The following is a 13,827-nucleotide window of genomic DNA, read 5'->3' as shown; positions in this document are numbered from 1 at the left end:
ATCAGGGTATTGCCTAGGCCAACAACTAAATCGAGTCCTGTAAGATTAATATCTTCAAAAATTCGAGTCCCATATAGGCATATATACTTATGAATTACTACCTCTGTTTCCTAAAGATCTTCCTTGTTAATGTTCTTACATATATCAAGGAGGATCCACTTGCGTGGGGTATGGAGTGGGTAAAATAGGAGAGAGAAAGGGGTTAAGATAAATAAACAAATAAGAACGGGTTAAAGTAAAAGAGAGAAAGGGAGTAAAATTCCAAATAAGGAATAAAGTAAAAGATGAAAGATCTTTTGAAAATGCACTTAAACGAAAAGAGAGAAGATCTTTAAAAAATGGAGGTAGTATGATGATAAGATGACTTATTTCTTTTGTTTTGAACAATATCTTTCCATATTAGATGTTACTACTAGAGATACCTTAACAACTAAACCATAACACACAATAGTACTCAGGGCTCTCACCCAACAAGCACTTTTATTGACTTCCAAAAGTTAAAAAAGTCACACACAATATGATAGAATTAAATATACCCCTTAACATGAACTCATGAAGGATTTATTCATCCATATATGCATGATTATGAAGTATATAGTACATCATAATTAAGTCTAGACCATGGCTAAAACATCAAAAGCTTTCTGGAACACAACAGGAAGAGGGATCTCATTAGTGATACCCAAAAGCCCATCTTTCTCAAAGAAACCAACATCTGATTCCCCAGCAAATCTTATTTTATACACATTATTATTACCCTCAATCTGCTGAATATTGAAACTCTCAGTGGGATTAAATCCAAAGCCATTACCACCTGTTGCGACGTACGACTGACCTGTTTTTTCATCCGCAACCACCTGCCATCCTAATGGCTGCATACAAACGTTGGGAGTGTTAGTGAAAACTATGCCTATCGGTATAGATGATGTGATGATTGCTATTCTGTAAGGGGAAGCAATAGTAACAGGGATGCCACGAGACGTTTCGACTTTATCTCGGGTTATATAGAGTGGGCATGGTGAGTTCTCGGCTTTTGATTTTAAGGTGAGGCCGCCCTGAAAGCCTGCGCTAACTGGGATGATGTAGTATTGTCCACCATTTCTCAGTGCATCGCCGTCTGTGTCTTGGATAACAACGGCTGTGGCAATACAAAGTGTAGAGAAAATTAGGAGGAGCACAGTGGTGGTTGATTTCAGGAAAATGGAAGCCATGTTGTTTTTGTTTGGTGTGTATGTTACTGATAGTTGTTTGAGGGATGTTGGGGATGAGAGTTAGTAGCTGAAGAATGCTAGTATTTATAGAAGGTTTGTATGCTGGTTTTAAAATCATGCAAGCTAGTGGAGGAAATTAAATCGTACATAAATTAAGCATATGGGCACTTGGGCCCTTTTCGTTTTCAATAATTGATTAGCAATTTAGCATACAATCATCGTGCGAATTTAATTATATAAGAGTTTTATATTGCTCATCATCAACATACTTCCTCCGTTTCATTTTAAATGTAACAAATAGATATTATTTATGAGGTATAAAATATTCATTTGTTGCGTATAAAACATGACCTAGGATGAGTTGTTGGTTGGCAATCAACTAATATTTTTATGATTTTTTGTGCTACCTATTGTTTTTGTATTTTATGAAATTTTATGTTGCATCCGACATTTTTGAATTTTATAGATCGTTCCCCTAAACTTTCGACACATCACACAAAATACCCCTATTAATAGAAATTCCTACTCCAAACCTCACTTAGCATTTATTTTCTCAAGTTATATCTCAAACCTCAGTCAACTAACAAGGCTCAGAAATCCTACTCTACGTCTACAGGGTAAGAAAGTCTCAAAGTTCACTGTTTCATATCGTGTATAGAGATATTTTGCAACGTTTAAAAGGTTAGAGTACAACATGGAAATTTTAGATAAATCTAATACAATATAAAATTTTGTAAAATCTATCGACGATACGTAGAAAAATGCTATTTTTATTACTTCCTTTCTTTCATAGTACTCGTAACATTTTTCATTGTGAGAAGTTTCACATTACTTACTACACTTCCTCTTTGGATAATAAATTTTTTCTATCTTTCTTCTCTCATATAGATGCTTAATCTCTTCTCTTTACCTCCTTTTTTTTTCTAAAAATTGCTTAAAAATTGAAAAGTGTTGTGACTTGTGAGTAACCCGAAACGGAAGAAGTAAAAGGTTATGGCCATGTTTGGCACTAGCGTTTGAGGTAGCGGTTAGCGGTTGGACAAGATTTAAACGCTACTTAAGAAAATTATGAGTGTTTGGTAAGGTAGTGGTTGTAGTAGCGGGTAGTAGTTGGAGTAGATTATGAGTAGCGGTTGTGGAACGTTACTACAAGTAACGTTTGAGGTTTAGAGGTAGCGGTCTACCAAATAAACCCTATATAATAGCATAAGGTAGAATTATTAACCAATGTTTATTTTATCTTTTACAATTCCAACAGCTACTTTTACCAAACGCTTCTAATTAAACAAGTAATTTAATCGCTGACCGTTGACAACTACTAGTAGACAGCTAGCAGCTACCCCCAATAGCTACATCTACCAGAACTGCTAACAGCTATTAGAGCCGCTAGTTTGCCAAACATGGCCTATAAGTGAGCGGAATGATCGTACTGATTACTAAAGAAAAGTGAGTCCGTGAGTAGCTGAGCTTGTCTTGGCAACCAACCGTTTGAGTCTCTTAGGGGACTCAAACGGGGGTAATTTGGTCATTTTAAGCCTTGGAAATTTTACGCGCGTGTTGTTTGGTACCAATGCTAGGTTAGATTGGTACCGTTGTCCGAAAATTTTGATACCAAAGTAAGGTTGCTTGGTACCAATCCGGATAACAATGTGATACCAATATCAGGTTATAATGGTACCAATGTGTAACTTTTTTAGTGTTTGAGTCTTTTTTGGACTCAAACAGTTGGTTACCAAGCCTTTCTCGTGAGTAGCTACAATAATACAAAAACACAAGGAGATAATACCGAGTGTAATACTTATCCACACATCCAATTCTTCTATCACGTGCATTAATGATAGCATGATGCATTTGTCTTAATTATCTCTGACAACAATCAATTATGAAAGGACTTGTGTACGTTAGATTCCTTGTTTAGTCAATTTTTTGAAATTGATATACTGCCTCCATTTCATTTTATTTGCTACATTTTGTCATTTAGGTGTATCCCAATTAATTTGCTAAATTTACCAAACTTTCTACAAATGATAATAAAACAAACCCTATAAAACTTCAGCCCAAAAGTATTAGCTCAACTAATATCCACCCAACCCATTTAATCCCCCACCCTCCCCTATTTAATCCCCCAACTCCCTTTATAATTCTTCCCTCCAAACCCTAATCCCATTTTCTTCCGTCACTTTCCTCTCTCTCATTCTGACTCTATCTCTCCTTCTGACTCTCACTTTCCTCTCTCTTCTTCTTCTTCTTCAAACCCTCATATCTAGGGTCAGTGCAAATTTGTCCAAAAAAACCGTAGATTAATTATCTACTCCTTCCTGCGATCATTGTAAAACCAATTTTTTTGGTTTTTGAGTGATTTTTAAAAAGCGAGTCCCCTGTTTCTTGCATTTTTTCGGTTTTTGATGGATGATTTAACTCCAAAATCAAAGAAACGGTTCTTTGATTTGCTTGACGAGTTTGATGCGGAGGCAAAAAAATCTAGGGTTTCAAAAAAAACCCTTGGATTTTGGTTCTTTCTGTTGGACTTGTGGCGCGCCTTCAACAAAACCACTAGATCTTGATTTTGGTGGTGTAGTTCAGGGAAAAAAAACCTGAAATTTTGGGAGATCCACCTTCGGAAGGCTTCAAATAATGGCGATCTTACCTTTGTTGGTATAAAAACCATATAGAAATGATTTTCGAACGTCCCCTTTCTGATTTTGCGGGAGATCGGTCCACTCCTTAACTTAAATCTCTGTTATTTCATTTTAGGAAGCTTTTTTAACATGCATTGCCTGTGGGATTGCGTTTGATTAGATTGCATGTATAGGATTTGTGTTTTTTTCTTGATTTTGCCTCGATTTGTTTATACATATGTTGTTTTTGCCTCGATTTGTTTATAAATTTGTTTATTTTGCCTTGATTTGCTATATATATGTTGTTTTGCCTCGATTTATTTATAAATATGTTTAGGGTTTTGAGATTTGTTTATAAATATGTTTATTTTGCCTCGATTTGTTTATATATATGTTGTTTTGCCTTGATTTGTTCTACCTTTTATCATGTTCTGCCTTGTTCTTGTTCTGCCTTTGATCATGTTCTGCCTTCTGCCTTTGATCATGTTCTTGTTCTTGTTCTACCTTTGATCATGTTCTGCCTTGTTCTTGTTCTACCTTTGATCATGTTCTGCCTTCTGCCTTTGATCATGTTCCTTGTTGTGCCTTGTTTGTTGTTCTGCCTTTGATCATGTTCTGCCTTGATTATGTTCTGCCTTTGATCATGTTTCTTGTTCTGCCTTTGATCATGTTTCTTGTTCTGCCTTTTACCATGTTCTACATTTGATTATGTTTCTTGTTATGCCTTTCATCATGTTCTGCTTTTTATCATGTTCTACCTTTCATCATGTTTCTTGTTCTGCCTTTGATCATGTTCTGCCTTCTGCCTTTGATCATGTTATGCCTTGTTCTTGTTTTTGTGTGTGTATTGGTGTGATCCTCTAGGATGAAATGAGATGTAACATCCAAATTATTACTCCATTTTGCATTTAATCAATGGTAAAATGATTAGGATTGTAGTATAAATAATTGATGAGGCATATGTGTTATATTTTGGTGTTTTGTTGGCTGTCCAATAGAGTTTTAATGACTTATAATATGTTTACATGAGAGGTGCACTATATTCCTCAATGATGAATGAGGTCTGATGATTTATACTTTGGACATTATGCCTTTTCACACCATTATACTCTTATTGCCACCAATCATTTGTGCTCTTCTTTTCAACTTTCGCTCTATTTTAATAGCATGTGTTGAGTATTATGGATGGGTGGGGACTCCCTGAGAGGAATTTTAATCATGCCTAACTTGTATTCTCTCTGTCTTTTATTAGTTTACCCCTTTTTACTTTTGACACTATTCACATATATGACTTTGACTATCTCTTGTAATTTGTATTTAAGGAAAAATATAGTCATGTGAGATCTTGTTGGATTCGTCTCAATGTGTATTATCCAAATATCAACTTTTTGTAGTTTTTGCTTATCGAAAATTAGAGATATTAAGGTTCAAATTAGTATCTCGGCAAATGTGCCCCAAAGAAAGGTGTAAACTAATAAGAGACGGAGGAAGTATTTTCAAAATGTTTAAATTCATTATCATTTTGTCTTAAATATGAGTGAAAAAAATGAAATCTGATTGAATTTATCTTGCACCAATGTATCTTGTGCATGTTTAATTTGATTTTCTTTTTTTCTCACTCATTTGTTTGATACAATGATACCCTATTTTTTGTACTTAAGTATACATGAACTGTTTTTTTTTAACTTAACTATACATGAACTGCTTTTTTTAACATAACTTCATATGTTCTTTTGTGGTCTGCCTTGTTCTTGTTCAGCCTTTGATGATGTTCTACCTTGTTCGGGTGCGTTCTGTTCAACTTAAAAAATTAAGTATTAGGTCCAATAAGTTCAGATAAGTTCAGATAAGTTGCAATAAGGTCTAATAAGTGCAATAAGTTCCAATAAGGTCTAATAAGGTCCAATAAGTTCCAATCAGGTGCAATAAGTTCCAATCAGGTGCAATAAGTTCCAATCTGCAGGTCTAATAAGGTCCAATAAGTTCCAATCAGGTCTAATAAGGTCCAATAAGGTCCAAATAGTCAATGTTTAATAAACATTTGTATTATTGTCCACTATTTTGTTATTCATAATTTCATATCACTATTAGCGGATTATGTTATTATTAGAATTTTAATTAAAGTACCACAATGATTATATAGTATTATACTTGTATTAGTGTCTATTATTTATTATTTATTTGTATTATGTCTATTATTTTATTATTTATTTGTATTATGTCTATTATTTTATTATTCATATTACTATTAGCTGATTATGTTATTATTAGAATTTTTTATTAAAGTACCACAATGTATAGTATTATACTTGTATTATTGTCTATTATTTGATTATTCATATTGCTATTGAATAATATTATAATCATTGTCAAATAATTAAGGTTAACAATAATAATAATAATTATTATAATTACAATATTTTGCAATTCGTCTTTAAATAACTAGAGATAACATGTTTTCGTTACTAATTAATAACTATGAAAGATATAAATGTTATCAATTGATTGCTTCATTATCATCACTGGAGTATCTTTCTTCACCGGAGTATCTTTCTTCATCTTCTACATCATCCTCTTCAATGAATACGTTTTCTTCATCAACAGCCAACCATATTTCATCTGCAATTTTCGCCCGGGTTATCTCCATATTCTTTGTTCTCGTCTTGTCAGTCAAATTTAAATCAGCTCTTGGTTCCATGGTTTCAACTACTTGCGAAACTGGAATTCCTAAATCATGTAAACGAATAAAATTATGTAGCGTGCATGTTGCCACGATGATAGCCAACTGGTAAGCATCATCCATCTTCGGCATCATTCTTAGAATCTTCCATCTATTTTTTAATACACCAAAAATTCTTTCAACGGTCCCACGTAATGAAGAATGTCGATAATTAAAATGCTCTAACTTTCCCTTTGGTGGAGGACCATTCCTAAATTCAGGAGTATGAACTCTCAAACCTTTCTCTTGATATGGACTCAAATACCCGGTAGAATTTGGATATCCAGAGTCAACCAAATAATATTTTCCTGTTAGTGCAAAAAAGATAATTTATAATCATAGTTAAATAATGCTTCAAATACTTAGCAACAATAATATGATACCTGGAGGTGGGTGGTGGAATCCCATATTAGGATCGCTTAAACAATGCCTCAAAACCGTTGTGTCATGTGCACTTCCTTCGAACCCGACACAAATGTACATGAAAAGCATATCAAAAGAACAAGAAGCTAACACATTCCACGTTTTGTTTCCTTTACGACCTCTAAATGGTTGTGCAGCTTTATCTCCTACTATTGCGTCTATGCGGGTCCCATCTAGAGCACCAATACAATCCTACATAGAAACAGTAATCATAAAGTAATGGTGATCATCTTCATAACAATATTGAAAAAGTTGAGGGAAGTGATTATTACCTTAAAGAAAGGCCAATACTTATCATTGTTGGCGATTTTTGTTGGAACTTCATTTAAACTTTGATATGGCCGAATGATATCTTATAGTTTTGTCTAATTTTATAAAACACTAGTAGAAAATAAAAAAATTAATTTTGTAAAATATTAGTAGTTACTAATTTAAGCTGAGCAAAAGGCAGTGAACTTTCATTGTAAAGGGCTTTACATGAGCTGAAAAAGTTGCTTACACGCATGGATAACATACCATTGCATGTTGGAGGTGAAAATGGTTCTCATTGGATCCATAAATTATTGAATGGTCATCCACAATTATGCAAGGAATAATTAAGAGTAGAAAAACATATTTTCATCAACCTTGTGAATCTACTTATGGAAAAACAACTAATCTCAGATGGAAGGTTTGTACTTGTTGCGGAGCAGGTTGGCATATGTTTGTATATCCTAGCGAAAGCCGATTCATATCGTGATGCAGCTGATACATTTCAACACTCAATATCAACTATTTGTATCTATAATAGAAAGGTATTGCAATATATTAGTGATGAAAGTTATGTATAGGCAAATATATAAATAGTATTTTTTTTGTTAAATTAATTATCATAAGAGATAATTAATAGTCATTATTTTTTAAAGGACGAATTATTATAATTATTATTCCATAAAAAATTTTGAGGGGTAGTATTTACGTTAGTGGTAATATTTATGTTATTCATGGTCAATGCTTTTGTCTAATAAGGTCAAATAAGTTTCAATCAGGTTCAATAAGGTCTAATAAGTTTCAATCAGGTCCAATAAGGTCTAATAAGTTTCAATCAGGGTCAATAAGTTCCAATAAGGTCCAATAAGGTCAATCAGGTTCAATCAGGTCCAATAAGTTCCAATCAGGTTCAATCAGGTCCAATAAGTTGAATCAGGTCCAATCAGGTCCAATCAGGTTTAATAAGTTCCAATAAGTTCAGTTCAGGTTCAATAAGTTCAGTTCAGATAAGTTCAGGTCCAATAAGTTGAATAGAACGCACCCTTCATATGAACTGTTTTTACAACTTAACTTCATATGAACTGTTTTTTAAACATAACTTCACATGAACTGTTTTTTTTAACTTAAGTTAACCCAAAATGTTTACATATTATAAATGTAAAGCTTTAATACAAAATGTTTGCATGTACATATACAAAATGTTTAACAACCTATATATGGTGTATTTTACTTACAAAAAGTTATGTTCTTCTTGCACTCTATGCCCAAAAAATTGGCCTTCAAATGCCCATTGCTTGCTGTTTTTGTTTATATTATGCCAATACCATCATCTGAATCTGATTCCCCATAGTTTGCTTCTTCTTGTTCATCTTCAATATGACCTTTCTCTGCCCATTTTCTGCTCTCTTCTACTAGTGGTGGACTAATGACAATAGATGTTGGTAACTCACCCCTCCTCTCTAGTGATTTCTTCCCCACCACAGCCCCCCACCCACCCTCCCCCACCGCCACAACCTCGACAACCCCTCTACCCCACCCCCGCAACCTTGCCAGCCCCTATCCCACCCCCGCAACCACGTCAGCCCCCCTCCCCCACCCATATTCAATTTCTCCCCCACTACCACATCCCCACAGCACCACCACTGTCTGCACCACCGCCTCCGCAACGTCCAACATCCCTCTTTCCTTTGCTCTTTTCTCGGCTCGATTCCCCTTCCCTGTTTGCTTTGAACTGCGGTAGCCCAGCCCGCTTGCCTCTGTCGGTGGTCTATCGCTTATGTCAGAGCTCAGTTCTCCCCCTTCCCTGTTATGCGTTTCTTCCCTAAAATCGAATGGCGGGGAATGTTGGGCGGCGCGGGGTGGGGGAGGTGGAGGGGATGTCGCGGGGGTGGGGAGGGGGGTTGCGGGAGGTGGGGGAAGGGTGGTTTAGGGTTAAGGTTAGGGCTAGGGTTGGGGTTAGTGTTAGTGGTTAATTAGGTTGAAATCTAGCAAATTAGGGTTAATGACTAACGGCGGTTAACGTCGTTAGTCATTAAGGGTATATGAGTGTATTAGTTTGAAACCTAGGAGTACCCCGTGTATTTTGAAATCTTGGAGGTTACCAGGTGAATTTTTTGAAAATTCAGGGTAATTGGTGAAAGAACCGTAAAATTAATTAGCAAAAATATAGTGACTTTAACCCAAAGCCATGACAGAATCATGTCTTCATTGTTTGATTATCATTTTAATTACTCCATGATTAGTACTATGGATTTGAATAACAAATCTGTTTGTACATGGAAACTGCTTGTTGGCTTAAATAATAAACATGTTCCTATGTTAGCTTCCTTTTCTTTCCGCTGGCATCCGCTAATTTTAGAAAGGATTGATTGCTTTTTCTTTGTTTGAAAAATGCAAGGGGACGAAAACTGGAAAATAAATGTGGCGTCTTCTTCACTAGCTATTGAAAAAAAATCAGAGATAAAAACCATTAACATCAATCTTCATCTTGTTCCTTTAGTGTTCATCTTCTCTTTAAAAGCACGTAATATCCCAAATTAGAAGGAATATCTCTAAAACTGGATAAACATCTCTCTCCCTCCATTAATCCCTCTTTTAAAGACAACACCAATCAAAAACAACACATATCAATTTCTACATATCAAGCATTGTATATTAAAAAAAATAGCATATGTGATCACAAGCTGTAACTAGAGATACAATACAAACAAAATCAAGAAGCATAATGCCATAAAGATGAACTTCATCAAGGTCAATATGAAAGCCAAGAAACCTAAGATACCTTCGTTAAAGGATTGCTTCATCATATCAGAGACAAACCCACTACCAAAGTATTATATGATCTAGTAACTATGATGTTATATATTATAGTATTATATATACCACCTCTGTTTTTATAGATCCAATATTTGATTATTTTAATCCACTCACCCGAAAGGCAAATATTGCCTCTAAACAAAAAACAAGACAATAAATATTCAGTGAGAATCTCGTTCACTAAAGACTAAAGAGGCATGTATATATCTTGAAGCAAATGAACGATATATTCAGTGAAAATCTCGTTCACTTGCTTTAAGATATATACATGCCTCTTTATAATTTTTGTGACTTCACTGACATTTGGGGTGATTAAATTCAAAGTCATAAGAGGGTCTTAAGATGGAAACTGAGTTGTCAGGTTTGGCTACAAAATGGCCATTATATGCTACATCCAACAAGTAAAATTTTCGCCATTTTTAGAAAAGAAATATGAAATTACACATACACAGCAGCACAGGAAGGAGGGTTTAGGGTGGAAGAAAAGTTTAGAACAGGGAAGGGAGCTAATCTGACATTAAGATCAATGCAGAAGACTAGAAGCTCAGGTTTCCAGAGATATTGTCTCATTTTCCACAAGCTAATATACGATCAGTAAAGGCAACAATAATCTGAGTACAGAACACAAGAATACGGTCTCATTTTCCACAACATGCCAGCTAGCTTAAATCAGCTCAAAGATAATACAAGTATACAACTAGGAATCACATACATAAAAGCCAAGTACAGAACACAGAATATCACACTGATGTTTGATGCCTAACTCCTCAAAGAGTATGCTCACTTGAATACTTGAAGTAAACAACGAAAATGTATCAGCAATAGTTGCATTTTGCAATCATCTTACTCGGGTAATTTCAAGAACTTCGTAAGAAGAGCCTTAGATGAATCACTCAAGTTATTAGACGACAATAGGCCAGTCAGTAATGAGAAAGTGTCAGCGTCACCTTTGAATCCCTTGCTAACCATAAGATCACAATGATACAATGCATTTGATAAGTCATTTTTGAGAATATATCCTCTAATAATTGTATTATAGGTTAAATCATCAGGAGAGCAACCATCATTCCCCATTTTCCTCAACAGTTGATTAGCTTCATCCATAAGGCCTTTCTTGCAGAAGCCTTTCATCAAAATTGTGTATATTTTAACATTAGGTTCTAGCCTTTCAATACAAGATCCGAGAAAATTTTTGCTGCATCTTCAAGTTTTCCAGCCTCACACAAGCTGTCCATTAAATACCGTATATGACAACAGTAGGCTTAACGCCATTATTCTCCATTTCTTCAAGTAATGTCACTGCCTCATCAAGTAAAGCATTTTTGCATAAGCTATCAAGCAATGAAGCATATGTGACAACATTAGGAGTAATTCCATGACCTTGCATATCCTTGAACATCTGGCGTGCAAGGGAGAGTCTATTGGCTTTGCATAGTCCATCAATAAGAGTGTTATAGGTAACAACATCAGGTGTCACTCCTTTCTGAAGTATACATTGGAATGAGTTGAGGGCCCTGTCAATGTTTCTGGCCTTGCAATATCCATTAATGATAGTATTAAAACTTACAATATTAGGCTCACAACCATTTTGGGCCATAAGATCAAGTAGCTTTTCGGCATCCTCCATCTGACCACGCAAACAATAACCATCAAGTAAAGCACTGTAAGTTATGACATCTGAAATCTCACCTCTCTCAATCATGTAGTCTAGAATAGCTTGCGCTTCATCAACATTACCATCTTTGCAAAAATGTCAACAAGCATGCTGAAGGTGGTAACATCTGGCGCTATGTCACATCCAACATCTGAGCTAGCATATCTTTAGCCTCGACCTTGGAGCCAGAGTTGTAGAGACCTCTAATTAAGGAGGTATAAGTGACAACATTAGGTATAATGCCCTCACTTTTCATGGCAGTGAACAAGTCGAGGGCCTCTTTCAACAGCCTATCCTTACAAAGACTATCAATAATGGTGCTATAGATGACAAGATTAGGCTTACAAATACCACATTGCATCTTCTTAAGCAAGTGAAGGGCAGCAGCATTGTCACCAATCTGACAAAGGCCTTTGAAAATAGCACCATAGGTAATAATGTCGGGTTGGAAACCTAGCTTAACAATTTGATCGAGCAATTGAAGAGCTTGAGAAAGCTTATCACAGTGGATAAAGCCATTGATTAAAGTAGTAAAGATAACACAATCACCATCAAAGGGGTAACCAAGCTTAAGTCTTTTGGCGAGAAGAGAGAAGCCGAAATCAACACGGCCCAAATGGCAGTAACAATTGGTGAGAATACCCAATGAATACCAATCGGGTCGAACACCAGAGAATTCAAGGTCTCTGATGAGAGAGATAATGGTGGAGTGAGGTTGAAGGCGCTTCAATTTAGACATGGCAGTGAAGAGTTGAGTGAAAACGATGATAGAAGGAAGAGGGCGCAAAGAGAGCATTTGATGGAAGAGAGAAAGGGGGAAATTGAGATTCGAAAACCCTAATTTGCAATGCTCTCTAACTGATTGGAGAAACAATTGACGATCTTGAATAAAAACATCAGATGCAGTGGAATAATAATAGCGTGAATGAAAATGAAAAGAAGGAAAAGGAGTAATAAGAGTAGTACCACCATTAAAGAAGGCAGCAAAAGCTTTAGGAGTAAACTTGAGCTTCATCGTCATCTTCATCTTCATCTTCATCTTCATCTTCATCGCTGCTTCCTTTCTCTCTCTTCTACTTTGTATTTCTTCTGAAATTAGCAACAAGTTAACTTCTTTGATTAAAGTAAAAAGTTGTTAATTCAGTCTCACTCTCAAATGTTTCAAAGCCACTCAACTTCACTTTTGATTCTTTTTCTGGAGTTGCCGATTTGAAAGTCTTTTGTGTTGTGATGTTTTCCTTTTCTTTATTTAGTTTAATATATGAAGTATCGTTTTTGTGTTTTGGAGTCAATTAGTTTCAACTTATCAATTTTTAATTCGAGAATGATGAATTTTTTTAAATCCATCCAAGCCTTATATTTATCCTTCAAGTCAAAATGACGATTTTGCACTTGTTTTCCACTAAGCTTTAAGTCCGTTTGTAAATTAAAAATCTTGGCAATATTTCCAATTATACTTGCTACCTCCTCTTTTTTTCTCCTCAAGTAGAATAGTCAACCATTATCCTGACATCTTCTCGACCATATTATTCTTGGCATTATCTTTAATTCATGAACTCAAACATCACATGTTGATACAAATCCAACAATTCAATATCTTTAGTTTAAATAGCAACAAAATAATTAATAGCAATAACTAGCAGACAATTATCATTAGTCATAAACTCATAAGTGGAAATATGTAATAGCGATAAGTGGAGTTAAGGGTACAAAGAGGACCCAAACTATCAGATTTTTCACCGTTTGGGACCTGATTTTTTTTGTACACCGTTTGGGACCTAAAATGAGATTCTGAGCATAAATGTTAACCTTGGTTAACTTGTGGGCCCAGTTGACAATTAAAACCCCAAAAAGCTATCATTTGTTGTTTTTCCCAAAAAAATTAAGAGCTCAAGAACCCTAACCCAATTTCTTTTTCTCTCTCCTCCGTTATTCTTTCTTCCGAGATCTTCCTCATTTCTTCACCAATTTCTGCCAAAATTTACCACAAATTCGCTTATTTATGTTTTTTTCGAGTTAATGGGATCATTATTTTGTGGGTTTGAACCATTTATGGTTTACGATTTCATTTTTTTTTTGGGAAAAAACATCTGAAATCATTCAAATTGGAAGAAGAAGATGTTCAAACCCAAAAAT

The 13,827-nt window shown here is 35.1% G+C and overlaps 2 protein-coding genes across 2 annotated transcripts; both read right to left on the bottom strand.

Annotated features, from left to right (window-relative positions):
- Nucleotides 1-614: 614 nt before the first annotated feature.
- On the bottom strand, nt 615-7,322 carry LOC130591198 (uncharacterized). Its single transcript, XM_057394136.1, has 4 exons — nt 7,244-7,322; nt 6,932-7,163; nt 6,339-6,856; nt 615-872 (listed from the first exon to the last, which is right to left on the bottom strand). Exons 2-4 carry the CDS (start codon nt 7,038-7,040, stop codon nt 615-617), a joined length of 885 nt encoding a protein of 294 aa, XP_057250119.1. The 5' UTR covers nt 7,041-7,163; nt 7,244-7,322.
- A 3,335-nt stretch (nt 7,323-10,657) lies between these two features.
- LOC109134676 (putative pentatricopeptide repeat-containing protein At1g12700, mitochondrial) lies at nt 10,658-13,052 on the bottom strand. The gene is given in 6 exon segments (XM_057394367.1): nt 10,658-11,200; nt 11,203-11,277; nt 11,280-11,789; nt 11,792-11,833; nt 11,836-12,780; nt 12,868-13,052. Coding segments are annotated over 5 exon segments (1,854 nt in total). The 5' UTR covers nt 12,743-12,780; nt 12,868-13,052; the 3' UTR covers nt 10,658-10,880.
- Between the last annotated feature and the right edge of the window lie 775 nt (nt 13,053-13,827).

This window comes from Beta vulgaris, chromosome 4 (assembly GCF_026745355.1).
Source record: "Beta vulgaris subsp. vulgaris cultivar EL10 chromosome 4, EL10.2, whole genome shotgun sequence".
Classification (NCBI taxonomy): Eukaryota; Viridiplantae; Streptophyta; class Magnoliopsida; order Caryophyllales; family Amaranthaceae; genus Beta; species Beta vulgaris.
This window is presented reverse-complemented; position numbering and strand designations above follow the sequence as displayed.